At 35.5% G+C, this 21,287-nt stretch overlaps 1 protein-coding gene across 2 annotated transcripts in view; it reads right to left on the minus strand.

The window, feature by feature from the left end:
• The window catches only part of aus (argus), a 112,306-nt gene that overhangs the window by 11,970 nt on the left and 79,049 nt on the right, over positions 1-21,287 (minus strand). For both annotated transcript variants that reach the window (XM_066396998.1, XM_066396999.1), the window contains exons 3-7: positions 19,038-19,179; positions 13,215-13,282; positions 7,997-8,248; positions 2,484-2,726; positions 2,214-2,430 (exon numbers count right to left, since the gene is read on the minus strand). In XM_066396998.1, coding sequence (XP_066253095.1) covers positions 2,214-2,430; positions 2,484-2,726; positions 7,997-8,248; positions 13,215-13,282; positions 19,038-19,179 — 922 coding nt within the window. The remainder of the gene's footprint in view (positions 1-2,213; positions 2,431-2,483; positions 2,727-7,996; positions 8,249-13,214; positions 13,283-19,037; positions 19,180-21,287) is intronic.

The following is a 21,287-nucleotide window of genomic DNA, read 5'->3' on the forward strand; positions in this document are numbered from 1 at the left end:
ATTATTAATTCTAGAACATCAACATTTTAACCAAACTGAAGACGCGGAATTAAACTGGTGAAGTGGAATGCACTATTAAGTGACATCCGAACGAAGCTTAAAGCTTTTTAGGACTTTCAGATACACAATCTGACTTATACAGGATTCGCCATTACTCCGGCCTCGGTTCCCGGTGTCTTTGTATAAATACCAATATAAAATTTTTAGTACAGTACTCATTTATATTGGAAAACTGCACGATTTAATAATATTTTTGTTTATAGAGGGTGTTTCGTTTTCGCTGGGCAGCATAAAATTATACTTTTTTAAATAGCAACCTATAATTTTTTTACGACATTTGATGAAGCCTCAATTTAGAAGAAAAACACATTAAACATTTTTTAAATTGGTTGTGGCGTTGTCATATTAAAGCAATTTCTTTTAAAATGCAGCATCAGAAAGAAATGATAAAAAAACTGGTGTTTTTTGAAAAATTTGAAATTTGTTTTTGTAAATTAGTAAATAAAAGTCAGAGGTACTTAAAAACTTTAAAATATTTTTTTAATGCACCATACTTTTTTTGTACGGGAGCGCTAATTTTCAAATTTTACAAATTGCTGAGAATTTTTGTTTTTTAATGGTACCCATGATTTTTTCAAGTGTTTCTAATGTAGTTTTTAATTCTCTATTGATTTGCAATAACATCTTTTCATTTAACATTTACTGTTATGGAGATATTTACAAAATTTCAATCAAATTTCAACGGGCATTATTATAATTAACATTTACAGTTTTAGAGATACTCATAAAGTAAAACTGAAGAATAATAAAAAACAACAAAAATTAAAAAAAGGAGATTAATTCAACTAGTGCTCGAAATGTTGCCCATTTTCTTGTAGGCTCGTCTCAAGGCTTCGTTTTAGAGATTTACAAAGGTTCATTTTAGTTAAAAATTAATGAAGCAGAAGGTAGTAACAGATAATATGACAACTAACTAAAAAAAGCAACTTATGCTTTTGTTAAATTGAAGCAAAGCCTACCAGAATAAATCTGTTAGATTATAATAATTAATAATGCCTGTTGCAATTTGATTGAAATTTTGTAAATATCTTCATAACAGTAAATGTTAAATGAAAAGATATTATTGCAAATCAATAGAGAATTAAAAACTACATTAGAAACACTTGAAAAAATCATGGGTACCATTAAAAAACAAAAATTCTCAGCAATTTGTAAAATTTGAAAATTAGCGCTCCCGTACAAAAAAAGTATGGTGCATTAAAAAAATATTTTAAAGTTTTTAAGTACCTCTGACTTTTATTTACTAATTTACAAAAACAAATTTCAAATTTTTCAAAAAACACCAGTTTTTTTATCATTTCTTTCTGATGCTGCATTTTAAAAGAAATTGCTTTAATATGACAACGCCACAACCAATTTAAAAAATATTTAATGTATTTTTCTTCTAAATTGAGGCTTCATCAAATGGCGTAAAAAAAATTATAGGTTGCTATTTAAAAAACTATAACTTTATGCTGCTCAGCGAAAACGGAACACCCTTTATAAACAAAAATATTATTAAATCATGCAGCTTTCCTATATAAATGAGTACTGCTTTAAATACTTTATGTTGATATTTATACAAAGACACTGGGAACCGAGGCCGGAGTAATAGCGAACCCTGTATAGTAACTAAATAATACGTAGTTAAGAAACGTAATCCGGTACGCCTCTGACATCTGGATTCATATAACTCTTGATACGTCAAAGTCACATAAAAGAAATCCAAAATTATATGGTTTTACATCAACATTCGTACATTCAATTCAGTGGCGTATCCAAGCAGAAAAAACAAACATTCCAACGGATTGAATTTAATTATTTTAGCAATGCAATTCCTAAAATTTTTGAATTGCTGTTCAAAATTTCCCTTTATATTAATTTGTGAAACACAGCAATTTCAGAGCCACAAAGGTCACAAATCCTGCCGTGCCGACCCTGCCCGAAACACTAACAAACCTACTTTCCTCTTCTTTATATCTTTACGGCCTATTTTTACCCCGGACCATCGACCAGCCTCCCTTTCTGTCGGTGACAGATTGAAGAGAGACAGACTGAAACAGAGTTTATTAATAAGGCAGAACACATTGAGGCTGGAAAAGGGCCACATTTCAACAGTATTTACAATAGATGAAAATGTACAACAAGATCTATTATTGCGACAATGAACTTACCAGCCCATGGTGAAGTGCGTCACTAGGACCATGTGCCCATCGTCTCTGGCATGTTTCACTTGAACGCAAAGCACCTTCATTTCTACCCCACTAGAGTTACTGATTCTTAGGGTGGAGTTGCGGTGGTGGAAACTGTAGCTTTGGGAGTAGTCTAAAGTGTGCCAATGGTTGAAGTTCGCTAGCCAGCTAGGAAAACGGCATTTGTTGACTGGAGGAGCTGGAATATGGAACAAATAATACATGCAAATATTTTAAGTTGGAATATATCACCTCTTTTTAGAGTCATAGTTCTACTCCCTTCGGTAGCACTAAACAATCCGTTGCAAGTTGCATCTCCACTTTGAGCTACCCTGTAATCTACGCCTTCAGCGTTCTCTGATGAGGCTGTCGTTTTCTCATAAACGAAACATCGGAACCTGTCCTCATTTGACGTCACATGGTGGTGGTGCAACTGACCTACCAAATACCGAATGCTGCCTTCTTTCCAGGATGCCAGACATTGCAGTTCCTCAACTGAAAATATTTTAATTAAAGCGCTTTTGAGTCTGATATTAAAAATTAAAATAGTCTACTAGGTAGGTAATAAGTATATTTTCAATTTAAAACTTAGACTTCCAGCTCTGCAGTTTCAATAAGTTGTGCAAACAGGAATCTAAGAAAACCGCTAAATCATAGTAAAACATGTTTAAAATTTTATGAGATTCCAACCCCGAGGCTGTCGGGGCTCGGAGTGCAGCCCTAGCAGAATTAATTTAGTTTTCCGTTTTAAGCAGGAGATTGTTTAATTTCACATTAAGCCTTCATCTGGGGCTTTGCGAAGATTAATTGTGGTTTTTGACGTTACGGATATATCTTCTTCTTTAGTCTAAACCTGGAATGGAGTTGTGGTGCTGAATCAGGAAATTTATAATGTGCTATATAAAGCTAAAGGGTGTTTCAGGAAATATCACGAATATGTTATTGTTCCTGGTCCGCAAAAATTATGACATTGAAGATGGGAAAAGAAAAGTACCTTGTTTCTCGGCCTAAAAATAAACCAAATTCAGGTGGACATTTTTCCTCGAAATAAGCTTGTAAATATATGAATAAATCATCCAGTGCACCCGGCTTCAATTAGCCTACATTATACTTAAAGTTTGAGAACACCTATATAAGAACTCATTTTCGTACTTAAAACTTCCGAACTCGGATGCTAATCCACGTTAAACTTTGTAGAGTGGAAGTTTTTGGGCTAAATCGCCGGGACCTCGGAGTAATGTCTTAAGGAAAAGTGTAGGAATAAAAACGTTTTTGTACGAGACAACTTTACTTTTATTTTCTAAGCTGCAGCCTTTTTCGAGGGCCGGCTCTTTCACGAGTGAAAAGTTTGGCGATTAACATATTTCTCTCGTTAAAAGAGTCGCATTTGCACTGAGGGACAGTTAAGTTCGTTCAAATTCGTTAAGTAATTTATTTCGGTGCTAAGAAAGGAGGGTCACTTGCAGGTAATGTCTGAGGAGACACCCAGAATTTGCTTTCAGGAAATAATATGGGAATTAATGGAAATATTTTTGTGTCTTTCTGTGGTTCTCCAATTCGCATTTAATTTCTGGAAAAGACTCACAGTATAAACTCTGTGAAACAACCAAGATACGAAATGTTGCAAAAACACCTTAAACCGGTTCCACAAATGCGGTATTCGACGAGGCTCGAATAGCGAGCATGCGGCAAATACCAAGTAGCATGGCTGAATCGCTCTAGGCAAATAATTCTTGTTCGTAGTTTTATTCGCCATTCCACCTGAAGTCGGCTATCCAAATTAAGTAGACTAGTATAGATACTTTTTTACAGGATTGAAAAAACAAGATTGAGAAGTTTCACTTGGGAAGCTCAACTTTTGGTAGTCACATACACTTATACTTAAAATCATAAAAAATACATAGGAAATTCAACTTGGCAAAATAGTCTGGTGGAAATGCATTTGGTTAACGTGGAAAATATACAGTCAAGTTCAAAATTGGCTATCGGATGAACAGTCAAACGTAGACATTTTTCTAACTGATGTCTTCAGTTTCCATGAATCCAATCGATTTCTAATCAGTCATCTTTTTCAAGAGGATGAAAATCTCAAAAATAAGAGTTAAAAATTTAACTTCTGAAAACAAGAATATTCGAGGAGTGAAATGTAAGTGCATTTATTTTAAAATTCACAAGTATTTCACAGAAACACTTTCAGCAGCTCGAAATTGGAAAAAATCGACTTTTGAATAGTAAAATGCACAAGTTCTTTAAATTCGCTGAATAATGATAACTGCTAGTGCAGGATTACTTTTTCAGTAAAATAAAAAGCACTGAAAATGCATTAAAATGAAGAACTAAGTGAAACACGGTAAAGTTAAAAAATTGAAAAAAACTAGAAAGACAACTTGGCTCTTTAGGTTCTCAACAAAATACAAACCACACACCGAGCTCGCTAGTTTCTACTTATTCTGGAAGCCCATAAATATTAGTTATAGTTCATCCGAAGTCTAAATCAAAATTCTCGCGGTACTCTCCATTGAGGTTTTCAGAGTTTAGTATTCAAGTTTCGAAGTAAGTTAAGTATTTCTGTAATGCGTTCCATATACGTGATACGGATTTCCGAGTTAATAATTTTGTATAGAGGGAGAGCCCAAAATTAGCTTATAACGTGGTTCGATGTTTACAGCAGGTTTTAAAGAGCATTTGTAATATAAATCAATTCATTGGATAAACACATAAAATGCAATAATATGTTATTGTTGTTACGTCGGTACTAATTAAATGTATGGCTTTAAACTTTAAACCGTTTCATAATTAAGCCATATTTGCAATTGACTAGAATGTGATAGGAAATTAATTACATTTTAATCAATTTCCATTCAAATTTCCAATATAATTACCAAACAGCATTTTCCCAATATGCAATTCTATCATAAAATTAGCTCATTTTTAATGCAATTGCCAGGGATTTTTCGTAGTTTGCTTAAAAGGAGAAAAAAATCGTGTTCATATTCAAAAACCTCTGATTGAAATAATTTATGAGATCTCGGTTAAGTTTAATTACGAAGCTCATTTTCCACGGGGAAATTGCCGAGCTTGCATGCGTTGTGTACTCAAGCTAACTGGCCAACTTTAACAGCAGGAATAATAATAATTTTAATAATGCAATTTAAAATATTTGACGCTTATATTACTGGACATAAAAACAGAGGAATTATGTATATCCTGCGTGAGCGTACGATTTTATATTTCGTTTGATTTGTTTTATATGTTTTCCGTGCTGCTGGTTTAAATTGTGAGCTGAAAATGCAGTTTTTGTTATGTAATAAAATATAATAATTATTAATATTGAGTCTATTTTGTGCTGCATTGTTTTAATGGATCAGACTCCCTCACAAAAAGCTGTACTGGTTTTTATTAGAACAACTAGTAAATGTCAACCATTGACTGCTATAAGCTTGAACATTTTTGACTAGGTAAGTGTCAAGTTTTCCAAGTTTATCTGCAGCATTTTATGTGTTTTTCGTTTTAGTCAAGAGTTAACTGTTTCCAGATTCTGGGTTTCAACTCGTATAAATTTGAATATTCCAATATCAATTCGGCCGGAAATCGAAGCGACATTTCCTACACTTGTGTGTTATATCCAAAAGTTGGTTTGAATCAATTGCACCACCGAATATATATTTATCACAGGAAGTCCAGTCAGCCGCGGCACCTTGATCTAGTTAGACAGCGATCGCTGACAGGAAAAGCTAGGTGTGTTCACAGTTCCTTCTAATCTTAGCTGGCCATTTTTAGAGTCGAACACTAATTTTTTAGTTGATTGATGGTGTATGAAAGCAATTCAGACTTTTTGGAAATTTCTAATTACTGCAATAAAGTAGGCCTGAAGGCTGATCATAAATCCGGGCGACCATCTCGGAATGGTTTACAATCTGGAATTCCCGAGAGGTCTTTTATCTCTATTGTTGCCCGGAATCGGGCTCTAGTTTAAGAATCATCTGGTGTTTGCAAGATGTCGGAATTCAGATAGCATAACGAAACCCGACAAAGGTCAGTCCCCAGATTGTGTGGATTTTATAAAGTCATTAGGCGCACTCTATTACATCTACGATGCGGCAAAGAAGAGATTGGATTGACCATCAAATATTGTCCTTCCATCCTCCTTTTTCCGCTGAGACGGTTCCTCCCTCTCCAGAGAGACGAAACTGAACCAATGGAGGTAAAGGAACCACCAGAAGTTTTCCATCAGGGACTCAACAAAGGATAGTGTCCATCAAGCTGGCATCAAAAACAGTCACACAAGAACTTTCAACACAAAAATGAAACTAAATTCCACTCTTGCAAACATTACTTACTAGTTATCAAAGAAATTCATTTAATAAAGCAAATTATAAGTACATCAGTTCAGTTTCTCTTGGTCTGAGAAAAATGAGAGTGGTCTTTCGGTGATGTACAAAACCTAGAACCAGCTGCAGAAGCAGATACCACTAAGTTGCATCAGTGTCTTAGAAAGGTTGAGTAGCAACCACTCCTGACCAACAATATATTTTGGAAACCAAAATACAAACCAGAATATCAATGCAAAATTAAAAAAGCACTTTTTGAATAGTTAAATGTACAATGCCTGCAAGCCAATATCTACCTACAAGAAAATAACATATCTATCCGTTCATTAAATTAAAAAACAAAAAACGTACAAGTTCGCTTGGAAAAATCGACATTTGTTATTTTTTGATATTTTTCGGACTTAAAAAACCTAACAGAATCGTCAACTTCCAAATCTACAATCTTAGGTTGCACTGGTGAAAACTAATCCCCTATAATGAAATAAAATTTGGAAACTGGAGCTAACCTAGAAATATAACAAAATTTTCTAAAAACAACGATTACAAACCAGTTGCAGCTTGAATAGAAATTCAAATCTATAGAGATTTAGACACACGAAACCAATGAAAACTACATAAAAGCGAGCACTTTGTGCATTAATGCACTTTGGGCGTAATTCAATGAAGTACAGTGATCCCTGAGGTAGGAACTAATGTATACAAATAAGTTCCGCAAACAATTTCCTTCTTAGTGCTATCGACTTGCCTTCAGTAACACTTCTTGTGAGTCTCACAGTGGTATAGAAGCAATTTCAGCCATTTAAAAGACCCATATACCAGGAGTTTTTTATTTGAACGATAAGAACTTTAATGAAATGTAAGTTAAGTTTGTCATATAGTTTTAAATAAATATTTATTAAAAGCCTCCCATACATCTTAATATATAATATCTGCTAAAAAATACCACCATCTTTTTCCCCTACGGCTTACTTTGAAAACAAAACACGCCGTATAACTGGAAGAGTCTCAAGACCTTTCAGAAATCAGGAAACTATCCGAGAGGCCTGTTTGCAGTGTCCCTCCAAAAGCAGAAATCCGCAAAAAGTTCCTTCAGTTAAAAACTTTCTTTGGAGTAGAATTAATTTGAGGGTTTTGGAAATCAACTTTTCTCATATTATATTCCAGCCATTTAAAGAAAATATAGCTATTTTTATGACTTTTTAGCTGTTTTTCATGCAGTTTAACACTAAAATTCTTTTCGGAAGCACAGGAATGCCAAATCCCAACATAAGCCTTTAAAATTGATTCGGGCAACCAATCTTAAAAAATAACCCCGCCCTTAAAAAAAAAGAAATATCGAGCATATTTGTGAAATCTTTATGTCCATTTGTAGTCCAGTTTGATGCTAAAGACCTCTTCTTTGTGGCCGTTTCGGATTACAAAAAAAAATCTTACCAGTGCTTTCAGACCCATAAATATCCGGACAGGCCTGGTAGCTGAGCAATAACTTGCTGTCCTCGGTGCAAGTGTCTATGTTGGACACGGGAGAGCGACATTCCCCGTGGCCTCTGTTGTAAGTGAAAGTGAAGGGCCCCCGGAAGGGACACGCCACCGGACTGGCGTTTTCCCTAAAAAGGGAGTAGAGGAGAGCGTCACCTGTTATGAGACTACAAAGGGTCGGAAGGGCTTCTCTGCCGTGACAAAACGCTGAAAAAGACATTTAGTTCAGACGAAGAAAATATTACATTAAAGAATAGATCGTGAAAATTTTTTTTGTTTTAATGGTAAGATTAGTATTAATCTTCTTTTATCTATTATGGGTGAATTTCCATATCTCTGGAAAGTCATTGTATCCAAAAAGTCAGCTGGGAAATGTCTAAATGTTAAATTCAATGTTTGGAAGCCGATTATTGAAGGATATTTCTAGAAAATCAATGGTGTAACGTAACTTTTTGTCTACAGAGAAATTTCTGAAAGATAAAATTCCCCACCAAACTCACATGCTTCTGTTGTCCGTAGCAAAGCGGCAACATTTCAGTTTATTGAAGATCATGAATAAAATATATATCTAGGAAGTCATTGACGTAACATAAAGTTTTTCGAACTGATATATTATAAGAACAAAATTCTCAAATATGTGTACTACTATAGTATGTTACTACCTAATAAGTCTCAAACATCCGTGTCTCCTATGGAACAGCAGAACATTTCCTAAAATATAAAATTTATTCCCAGAAAATTATTGGCATATTGCCATGTTTTTTAAAGCTCACTGAAAAATATTAAAATTCCTTGGCAATTCCAGCAGCAGTTCGAGATAGACTTGAAATGTTCATCCGTCGGGGAACACCAGGATTTTAAATTTACCATTCGATATCTCAAAAAACATATTGGTTATATAGATATATGTATAAATTAAATAGCTACACAATTGATGTTCATATTAAAATGAAATTTTCTTTTGTAAATTAGGCTTAGTTCTCTATTACATGGTGGTCCAATTGCTATGAACCACTATTGCTATCTTTTAAACCGTAACTGTTACAAGTTCGGTTAAATTAGACAAAGTTGTCAGATTTGATGACAAGTTAATATCTCGAGCCACTGTTGCCAAAATTTGTTCGGTTTCGGAAGCATTGGGAAAAAAACGACATTTTGCCGAAAACATGTTTCGTTTTCTTATATTTTTAGGTTAGTCTTTTGGAAACTATAAATTTTATTTTCTTCTAATCCTAAAACTCTGATGTAGAACAAAATAAATTAGGTGCCTCTGTTGAAATAAGAAATTAAATTAATAATCCAAGTCCGTATTTAAAAAATTGAAGTTAGTGTCGATATCTCAGAAACTAAAAGTGCTATTTTTTAAAACTTAACATTAGTGTATAGAGCTTTAAAAATCAATAAAATGTTGTAAGAAAAACTTTTTTCTAAACCCTTAGATTTCGGTTTATTGGCAAAAAACATTTTTGGTAAAATTTTGTTTTTTCCCAATACTTGCGAAACCGAACAAATTTTGACAATAATGCTTCGAAATCTTAACTTGTCATCAAACCTGACAACTTTTGCCTAATTTAACCGAATTTGTAACGTTTACGGTTTAGAAGGTAGCAATAGTGGCCCATAGCAATTGAACCACCCAGGTATAACAGGTAACTTGAATAGCTCTCCAAAGACTCTTCTTGGTAAAACAGGAGGTAAAAACAGTTGAGGGCAACTCAGTTCGGAAAAGTTGTGTTTAAAATTTAAACCACATCATGATTACAACTTGAAACTTTAAAATCATTAACTTCCTGGCTAATTATTGACGTCAATCAGAACTAAGGTAGGGCAAACGTGAATAATGCCGTAAGCACGCAAACTTGATATTAGCGACACTTCCAGAAAGCCCTCGGTTTTTTACGTCACTGAGATTGCATGAAATAAACCTCTTTACGAATAACTCTAATGAATATTCGACTATGATCGGTAATTAACTGCATGACTGGGCAAGTAAAATTTCCAAAAAAAAATTACGATTCAGAGAGAAACTTGAATAATCGAGGGAGCTAAATTGTGAAAGCAATTACAGAAATAAACAGTCACGATTTATCAAATAGTAAAGTCGGGATTCATTGTCGTCTCTGACATTGAAAGATGATTCTTTGCGTTGCCTATTCAGGAATCCAGTTTGGCTGAAATTACGCGAAAACCCACCGGCAAATGAATTTCCCACCGCGTGCAGTGCGCTAGTTTATTCATGCTTTAATTAAAGGCATTGTTCGTCTTCGACTAAAAACTAATGGAATCGAAAATGAGGGTTATGATATTCGCTAATTAGTGGCTGGAGAACTGTTTCCTATTCTGTTCACGTTAACAGGAGGCCCAGCAAAGGAATTTCCAACTTAGAGAGCATTCTGCATGGACTATAATGAAGCTTCCCGTTAAATCAGCCAAAACTGTTTGGGAAGCAAGAAAATTTATATGGGGGTATGTGGGAACCCTCATTCAAGTCCAATATTGGTGGTAAATTCTTCTTCGGGATTTAGACTTCTTACCCGTCTTGTCAAAACCGGTAAAATTCTCTGTGTAGAAACTAAATTAACAGGGGAGTACGTGAGAACCTGACTCCTCCAAGTTCAGTGTGTCCCTAAGTAATTTCTTTTTCGATGTTTAGTTTTCTTATCCACCCTGGACTACAACATCTGTTTTCAGATTGAGTGGAGCAAAATAGAACTTGTTTCTTTGAGATTGTTAGAGGTATTTAACTTCTGCTCCACGAATATCCAGAAGACTTGCAAGAGAGTAAAAAAATTGCAAGAAAGAAAGCTTTTGAAATTCCCTTTGTTCTTTGGTTCTTTTTACGGGATTCTTGAAAGTTTTGGAACTATTTTTTATGCCTATTTTTAAGAGATCTTTCCGACTTCTCCTTTACGAATTTCCAAAATGTACTGCAATTTTCATGAGCATTTGTGCAATTTTTAAAGTTTTTTCCAAATATACTCTGGAAGGTTGCGAGATTGAGATTGAAATGTGAATGTTTTTTGCGAGTTTTACAGAAAATTTTGACTTCTTTTATATGAATCTTCAAAGGAATTCTTTTAGACTTTTTTCAATTTTTACTCTTTTTTACGAGGCTGCGAACGGTAGATAATTTTTTTCAATTGACTAGAGATCTTTGAAATTTGTTCCCTCGGAATCTCCAAGGAATTTGCCATTTTGCACCCTTTTGCGGTTTCAGCGCCTTCCCACGGATTTGAAAATTTGCTTTGAATTTACTTCTTGAACCAATGCGACGAAGTATCTATACATAATTCAAGGCGCGTTAAAGAACGCCTTGAATTGAATTAGACGCAACATGGAGCAATTCTACACTCTGGGTTAATTTGGCTGCGCTGAGTTTTTTATGGGGGATTTTTAAAACAAAACTTTAGAATTGCCCCAAAAATTTGAAAATTGGCATGTGAACAGGGAGTAAAAAATAAGGAGCTTTTCCCTTTGCGGTTCTTCTAAATTCTGAGAAATAATATTTTTGAGTTTTTTGGTAAATTAACTGATACAGAGAATCATTAGTTTTTTGTTTTTAATGTTTTTTTTTTTTTAGTTTTGAAGCAAAATTAGAAAGCAAAATCAAAATTGACCTGAATTAAGTAAAAAAATCCCTTATGATACGTACTTTTTATGTGGCAAGGTATGCATCCATCCTAATTTATTTCTATACATTTTCTCAACTCTATTCCGTTTGGCTGTGAGTTATCACGACTAAAACTTCAAGCTACACTACTTACCGAGAAGAAACATTTTTCCGATAACTAGATACAATAAGTTCGGTGATGCAGAAGTTTTGTGGCTAGATATCTCAAAGAGACTTAACAATTTTATCAACTCGTTTTCGAAAATTGTTTTTCTATTAATTTAAACGCTTTTTTTTAATCATACAAGAAAGTTTATATAACGCAAACGCACAACCAAATTTCTTCTGACCGTTTTTTCCCACTTCAACAAAACCAGCACCATCTCTTGCCCCATAAAAAAAGCCATTAGATTTGCACAAAGCCCGGACTCCAAACCAAAACTTATTACAAACATAATAAAGGACGTAAGCCCAGAAACCGGTGATTTACGAGCCGCAAGGGAAACGAATGGCGTACACTAGAGCAATATTGCATGTTTTTAAATAACTTTGTAATTGGTTTACGGTCAGAGCTACTGAGAATGCGTAACCATTTTAAGCGAAATGCAAATATTAAATATGCAAATCGTAATTTTGATTTGCCACGAGAGGGTGAAGAAGTGTATTGTTGCCAACAGCATCAAAATTCAGTCATGGTGTTTATATCATAGTTCGGGAATTTTTTGTCCGCATTAGATATACACATATTTCATTTTAAGAAAACGCACCATTAGTATGATATACGATCCCAGAAGTCAGATATTTCAATTTATATTACGCCATTTGGAGGATATTTTGGAGTGTATTGTTTTAGTCTTTTTGGGAGCGCACAATTCTACTTTAGCGGCGCTAAAGTACCGATATCGTAAATTTCGAATGCACGTTTGCTTGATGTTTGCCACTAATGGCTTCCTGGCAAAATGTTATTTCAAATGGAAGATAACATTTAGAAAGCGTACATTAAATATGTATAATGAATAATAGACGACTGAAATATACGAGGTGACCCAGAAACTTTCGCGCAAATGAGCGTAGCTCGCTTGGGGATAAAAGAATAGTGCGATTCAGCTAAACTAGCCTTGTTCCAAATCTGTCGATCAAAAGCTGTCCGATTTATTCGCAATTTACAAAACAAAAAAAATTACTTTGAAATTCTATAGCATGATAACAAGCTATTTTTCACCCTCCAGCACCCAAGAACTATTTGTACCAGTGTTTGTGGGACATCTTGCATAAGCAGACATGAAGATAAACAAGGTTGAAATATTCAGATATGCGATTAAAAATCCTTCCCTCTTTCCTACTCGCAAATTTGTGTTAGTCATTTGTGTAAAATAAGAAAAATGCCATTCACATTTAGGATTCATCTGCGGCTTCAAAATTCTATAATAAATTCAAGTTTTTAAGTGCAGTTTTATGTCGAAAAGCCTCCTAATAATATGTAATGTAGGTTCTAGGCCAATCAATTTTAGAACTAAAACTGTTTCTGCTGGAAAAAAAGCATGAAAGGTCAATTTTACTCACTTTCCTTATACTGAAGGACATTTTTGTGCTTCTCGTGTATGACGACGCAGCGATAGCACGCCCTTTTCCTGAAACAAAAAGACATATTTGGGTAAATATTTAATTACGATAAAACTTTCGCCACTCAAGGAAATTGGGTCCTTGCTTTTAGGGCTGTAAAGTTTTAATAGGTAAAAGTTGTTACCGGGGCCGCCTACATATTCAACGAGGAGAGGGAAAAACGTAAAAGTAAGTTTGCTTTACAACGGAGTTTTATGGAAATTATTGTGCGGGGAGCTTTATAGCCGAGGTGACAACATTTCAGTAATTCTGTACAACAATGAGGTATAAAGCTTATAATGCGGCGCATATTGTTGGGTATACTTTGAGAATCAACTTCCAAAAATTCGAGTTAAACAGCTGCCACTGGAGTTTTCCGGAGATTTTCCAAATTTGCTTAGATTGAAAGATTTTAATATGATTTGATTCTGAAGAGTTTGAGTTGACGATCATTTTCAAGGGCTTATATTTGCTCCTTCTCTATGAATCTCCAAATAATTTGTAATTTTGCGACCCTTTTTGGAGTTTTAAATCGCCTCCATCGATTTATCGGAATCGTTTTGAGTTTCGTAAAATAGAGAGATCGAAAATTTCTAAATGAATCTATGAGGCAGACTGTAGAACCAGTATATAGATTATTTCAGAACTATGAGATGAAACTTTTAGGGATTATTCAGTGCAACAATAGAAGACATTTGAGTATAAGAACCTGTGTCCGCAAATATTTCCCTAAGGCGCTACGGCCTCACGATGCTTTAAGACAGTTAAGTACAAAAATGTGTTTTATCAAGTTTTCGTACGTTTTATTTTAATTTATTTGTACAAAATAACACTACAGAAATTGTTCAATATTGAACTTGCATGAAATGCACCTGTTAAGTACTTTTTACGAAATGTTTATCTTAGCTAAAACTGATAACACACATTCTTGATCGTTAGTTCGACACATTCACTCGTTAATTTTGCAAATTTTAAAAAGTTCGCAAAGTAATCGGTTTTTATGGAGAACTACACCGATTAAGAACTGGCGGATGTGCATCTGGCATATGGAGTAATAAAACTGCAACGCAAAAGCTGCTGGACAGCTTTATTAAGAACTCCATTCCGCAAGGCAACATCCTGGGACAAAAAGTTTATTGTAATTCATCGACCACTTACCGAGACTGGCATTTTGAAATGTAACATCCACGATACTGGTGCAGAAAGAACAGCAAGAACGGTCCATTTTGAGGAAGCGGTTCTTATATGGGTGCAACTCGCATTTCCGTTTGGCGAGTATTACATGAGCAATAACTTTATCCATACCATTTAAAAAAATCCAAGGTTTAACTCCAGTCAATTATCAGCTAAGAGTTCAGTTTAATCAGTGACTGCTTCATCAGATTGTCGAGCAACCCAAGGTTTTACATTTTGTTTTATGGGCGAATTAAGCCAGTTTCACACGAGATTGCATATTCAACAGTAGGAATAGCCAGATTGGGACCGAGGAAAATCCACACGCGATATTTGCCGGAAGTCATCAGCAACGTTGGTTTGTTAACGTGTGGGCCGGTATTGTTGATGATCATTTGGTTGGGCCATACCTGCTGCCCAATCGTTTAACGGGGGCTATCTACAGACGTTTTCTACAAGACATCCTGCCGGAACTTCTTGAAAACGCCCCATTAAACGTTCGCCAGTAAATGTGACTGCAACTTGATGGTGCGCCTGCACACTTTTCTGTTCAAACCTGTCAGCATTTGCATCGTCAATTTCAACATTGGATCTGTAGAAATGGTCCAGATTCGTGGCCTCCTAGATGACCCGATCTAACATCTTTAGACTTCTTTCTGTGAGGACATATAAAGTCTTTGGTTTATCAAACGCCAGTGGAAACAGAGAAAGAGCTGATTGCGCGAATGTGGCATTTAAAGTCGTTCAAAACGATTATCAGATTTTTAGCCAAGTCCCCAGAAACCATGTATGTATGTCGTTTGAACAGGTGCAATGAAGTTCAAAGACGAAATTTTGAAAATTACTGTAGTATTATTTTATACAAATAAATTAAAATGAAACATATTAAAACTCGATAAAACATATTTTTGCATATAATTGTCTTAAAGCGTCACAACGCCGTAGCACCTTAGGGATACATTTGCGGGCACGGATTCTTATACTCAGATGGCTTCTATTGCTGCACTGAACAATCCCCAGAAGTTCGATCCCATAGTTCCGAAATAGCCTGTATATAAGTGTAGTATCGGGTTTTGATACTACTGTAGATATAGGATGGTGTTTATATCTTATAATGAAATCACAGATAGGAAAGGACTATAAGTATGCGTTTATTAATGTAAAGTGAACAAAAGAGAGTATAAAGTAATTTGTGAGTTTAGCGAGCGCGGACGAGACTTCTGAGTTACCAACGACAACCGAACCCAGAAGAAAAGAGAGCTTTTACGTGCTCTGCAAAATCTTAAATACTAAAACCCATGGTGATAAACCATGGGCGTACCCTGGCTAGGGTGCCATCTGCACCACCCGCCGCATCAAACCGTTACGTCTTAAGCTGGGAATTGGAACTGCCACTATAGGGCCAACGAAATCTATCAAGAGCAATTCAAATGCCGACAAAGTATATTACAGGCAGTTCCAATGCCGACCCGGTTTATTGCGGGGATTTCCAACACCGACAAGGCATGGCATGGGAAGTTCCCATGCCCCAACTAATGCCCACCACGGTCGTACCCCAGGGGTATGACAATCTTAAAGTTAATTCCTACTATCTAATATGTATCCAACTTAACAGTAACACCTATCTACAAGGGACGCGATCCTACATCTTTAGATCAGATTAGTAGCGAAGTTTCTTCAGATGCGTGCCAAGTATCTGAAAGCGGTATTGCTTCATAGATCGAAACTAAGAAGATTTAATAGAAATAATACAGGATTATCCAGCAAAGTGATATCCCTCCTCCCTTAGATAGTAAAAATATAGATATATAGATACTAAGAAGAAATTTCATATAAAAGTTTTGTGATTATAAACCAACTTTTGCTGGTACTTGTGGAACTGAAATAATGATTCCCTACATTTGATCGAACGATCAACTTTTATATCACTCACCTGAACTCACCTGAACTAATAATTGAAAACAACCGAGTTAATTTCGGTTCTCCGTATACCCAACCAAACAGTTTAATTTCAATCACAAACTTCATTCTCCTAAAATTTACAACCAGAAGTTCATACCCAAATTTATTCTTGTACCAATCATACAAAAGCCATAAACCAATATGGATTTATTTTCCTGTCGCGTCCTTGACTGGTGTTTTATGTGGGCCACTGCGGCTGGGAAAGCTGCCAATAATTGAATTTTCCCCTGGAATCTGGAACTTTATACTCTTTAACATGGGAGTCGATATATTTAAACATGCCAAAGGAACTTCGTAGTTTACGGTTTGCAATGTGAAATTGATTTCCCTTTGAACGCCCTTATATCAAGTGGAGTAATAAGACGCGCTTTCTAATAGCCGGTCTCTGAGAATGTGTATTAATTTTTGCAATTTTTAAAGGGTAGCATTTGTTATCGATCAGTCTTCGAGGGAAAAAGCTTTAAATTAGGGAATATCTTTTTAGGGCTGTTGCATCCTCCTTCGTCGTGATTTGGCGTCGGAAAATAGATTGGAAAACGAACGAACCGCATTCCATCCTCGGATTTCAATTATCTTCATTTCTTTCTTGGAACAAATAAACTAAGAGGTGTCGCGAATTTTTATTGCGACCTACTTCAAGTTTCCTTTTAAACTTCTCTCGACAGACGCCTTAATTGTTTTATAACATTTATTTATACAGTCCTGATTGCCTCATTTCGCCCTTTGCCTTATTATTCAATCGCTCATTATTTTACTCATGAGTGAACTTTATCAAAATGTTTTAACCCAAATTGGCTTTGGGAACAATAGTTTCATCAATAGCAGTCTGTAATGATTTAGAAAAGCTCCTTCATGAAATAACAATAACAAGATTCCTAGCTATTATATTAAAACCTCTGAAAGCTTCCATATTTTGCCTATTATTATTATTATAACGTTGCTTTTGAAGAGGTTTGTGCTCTATACACGAGGAAGCTCAAAAGAATAGAGGGGAAAATGTTTACCTACTCTTTGATCTTTTTCCTGTATTGCTAAATTGAACATATCCACATAATTTCGGTTTAATGTTTATTTTTAAATATTAATTCTCGTTATTACAATTTTATGCAAATATGGATATTATTTCAATTCTAAATGGAAGCAACAGTAATGATATTAAATTATTCATGTTCCATTCCCGCAAGAGCTAAAAAAACCATAACCATCTAGGGTTTAAATCGAACGCACATGCAGCGATGGACTGGTTTTAGGGCCTTAATTTCATCGGCCTATGAAAAATTTCTAAAAAGCTCCGAATAACTGAGTCCAATAATGGGTAAAGACCTATATTATGGCATACTGTAATTTATAGTTCGTGAATTCCAGCCCTGTTATTAGAGAGAAAATTTTTTGAAGGTACGAGGGAAAATGAACTTTTAATAATAACGAAGAAAACCTAAAATCTGGTATTTAGGGTTGAGTCGCTTCCTTAATTAAGTAGTTATAAACGAGACCTCAGGGCCTTAACTACACAGCTCAATTTTTATTTAAGCGTTTTTGTATAGGAGCAAATGTATTTTTAATAATAACAGAGAAAACTTAAAATCTAGCAGTAACACGATCTAGATTGATCTTTTCGACAGTGTTTGAAGTAATCTGTACAGACCTAGGGTGTCTCCGGTATCCCCAGATGTTAGACATTCCAACATATGTAGTTCACAGTACCACCATTCGAAAAGTCGAAGTAATTTTTAGACTTTGTAAACATCTGCATCATTTTAAAATACAGATCGTAAAAATTTGCTTTAACGTGGTACCTTAACGAGGCACCAAAGCCCTGTCACTCGAGGATATTCAGCACACGCCTAATATTTTTTCGGCAGAAATTTAATTAACTTTGAACCGACCATTTCTATAGATTTGTCGAATTTTTCCACATGATTTTCTTCACTGAATTTACGTTTTGAGCTAATCCTAAAGAACCCGATTTTTTCCACATAAATAGTTTGGTTTTAGGAGAGGTAATATATACAGGATTATGAGTTACTGTGGAACATATAAAAATGTTCAGAATAAAGCGATTTTAGTAATATCGCTTGGACAAGTTAGTTTTGTGTTTTAAAAGTAATTATAATCATGAGAGATTGAGCCAAAATTAAAACTGCCAGTTTTGATTGACGAGGCGAATTGTAGCCATGTTTTTTATCCAGTTAATGAAGAGCATTTACACTGAAAGCAAGTATACTGGAATCAACCGAATCCGGGAATCGCAACAATATATATTTTACTTTAAACAGAAAAATACAGTGGCCCGCTTACACGAGTTATCCTGTATATTTTTTTAATATATTACAGATAGATAAAGGCACATTGCAACACTGGCAGCTTTCCAAGATATATACACTGAGTGGACATAAAATACGGTTCAAGGTCGACCACAAACGATAAATTTGTAGGTTTGGCTTACACGGTATTGCTCCACATTTTCGAACATTATTGCCGAAATACGATTGAAATAACGACCCATTTTGGGGCATAAAGTGTTTTAAATTTAGACGTATTCCAGAGCGGAACGGCAGTTGTAAATTTGCATGCCCGGCTTTTCCTGGATTGGGTGAACGGTAGACGGTGATATATGGATTATTGGATCCGGTAGTAAACGATACTTACTCGTCCACCATCAGGAATTTGTCGCCATCGGAACCCAAACATCGGCCCTTGGTGCTGAGTCGCGGCCCTTCAACGATGACCGGGGTTCGTACTCCGGACTGGAACCAGGCACCTTCCCATCTTTCTGGAAAATAGCAGGTTCCTGTAATAAACAATAAACTGGTAAGTGCGATAATCATAGAGAGAATCTGTGAATAATAAATATGCACCTATTTTCCTTGAGGGAAATTTTGGTCGGAATTAGGAACACGTATATGCTTAGTGCTTCTAATTATTATTGCAGTTTCCTTTAAGTTTGCATTATGGCGAGAGCGTTTCCCTTTGTTGCCGGAATTGGACGTCTTCGTACCAAATCGAATGTATTTTGAGGATTACAGTAACTAAGCTCTTCTATTTTGCCGCAGAGAATAGAGAAAGTTCTTTTAAATTGCCATTAGCGGAAGCACTACTAATATCTATATCGATGTAGCGAATTCTGAGGGCCTCTTTAATGCAACGATCATGTTTGAACTCTAGAAAATACACAAATATGAGAAAAACATTCAATGTTCAGGAAGTATTCAACACAATGAAGAGTACAAGCTTGAGAGGTTCCTCAAAATCCGCTGATTAATACCGCTGAAGTTCAAAATGTTCGGGTTAGTTCAGGTTGAAACAATGAATAACTCCGGAAGGAGTGACGTTCGTATGACCTGTTAAAACAGTCCTGCAACTTACAACTAATCATTTTTACTTCATTGGCCCCTTGATTGATGAATTGATTGACCTACTCCACAGACATGAGGATGTAGGATTTGAAACATAGGCCATTAGTTTGAACCACTCCCGAAGAATATTTTAGTTCTACTGCTACGTCTAAATTATTAGTGACGTATTTATTATATTTCCTCAGAGTTTCCAGGAATTTTTAAATTTTTCAGCAATAGCTAAGGATGGTTTATTGCTTTATACATTATAGAATCAGAAGAGTTCACTGCACATTGATATTTAGACTTTCGGACCGCTAAATACACAAGCGTCCAGTAACTGTACCAAGAAGTGGATTTCCATGGAAATGGAGAAATTGACTAATCCTCGACTCTGATTTTACCATTTCTATGGAAATTATTGTGTTGATAAACTTAAATAACACAGTCCTCTATAGAGCTTTAACATCAGGATCACTCGTCCTGTGTCCTTAATCAATAAACAAATTCCTCCAACTCGAAATAAACAACCATAAATCAACATAGTGCTAATTCCTCATTCGGTTAATTTTGAAATTGTAGGTCCATGTTGTGGGCTGCGTGTTTCCCCACGAGGCAGCCATAAATGCATGTCTTGTTCTGGACCTCTGCAACTGGAATATCGCTCTTAGACAGATCCGTATCGAGATGATTTATGCTGAGCGCCATGTTTAGAAGGCACTCGTCGACCTAGTTTGTGTTCAGACTTGTTTTCAAAAATTATTTACTGCGCTCGTGATATGACAAGAAAAGCTGCTTTTAAGAGCACATTGAGTCGATTTTTACTGCGCGAAGCTCAAGGGAAAAGCAAGTTTAAAGTTGAAGAACTTTAAAAATTGTGAGTTTAACTTCATACCTGGAAACACTACTATAGATAATAACCCAACTAAATATAAGGTACTAAATGTGAGGTAGAGAGTCTCATTTGGTATTCCCGATAATAGACGATCCCCGATCGGCAACAGATGAATACAGAGAACTGGAAAGTTTGGCCATTAATCGTGCGGGCAAGTGCACTCGAAAGCTGAGGTAAACTTTTATCAAATTTTGCTGGAAATTGCCACTCGGGATCGCTTTATAGGAAAAACCGGCTAAAATCAATGTTTGCGCTAAAAGGTGGTGAGGGGAAGAGGGGGGAGGGGGGCTTCGAAGCCACTGACCCTGCCTTATCTCTATAAATTTCACGTAAATGAAGACCTTTTTGAAGTTTAAAAATGCCTACCTCCAAGAATGTCATTTAACTTCTATGACATTACGAAAACTGTAAACTATTCCTCTATTCGAACACTGTAAACTTTATAAGAGCAACATTCATGCAACTAAAAATATATCCTTTTCTCGCAGAGCGGAGGCGAAATAAAACCAAAAATTCCATATTAATTCCAGAGCTAAAATATGCATAGCCATTAACCCGGACACTCGTGTAACCAGACCAATTTGAGTTTTTACCTAAGGTACTTTATGGCCGCCATTTTATAGCCCCATAAAGTGACTTTCCCGATGGTGCTGCAGATAACCTGTCCCA

Source organism: Euwallacea similis, chromosome 14 (genome assembly GCF_039881205.1).
Source record: "Euwallacea similis isolate ESF13 chromosome 14, ESF131.1, whole genome shotgun sequence".
NCBI classification, from domain to species: Eukaryota; Metazoa; Arthropoda; class Insecta; order Coleoptera; family Curculionidae; genus Euwallacea; species Euwallacea similis.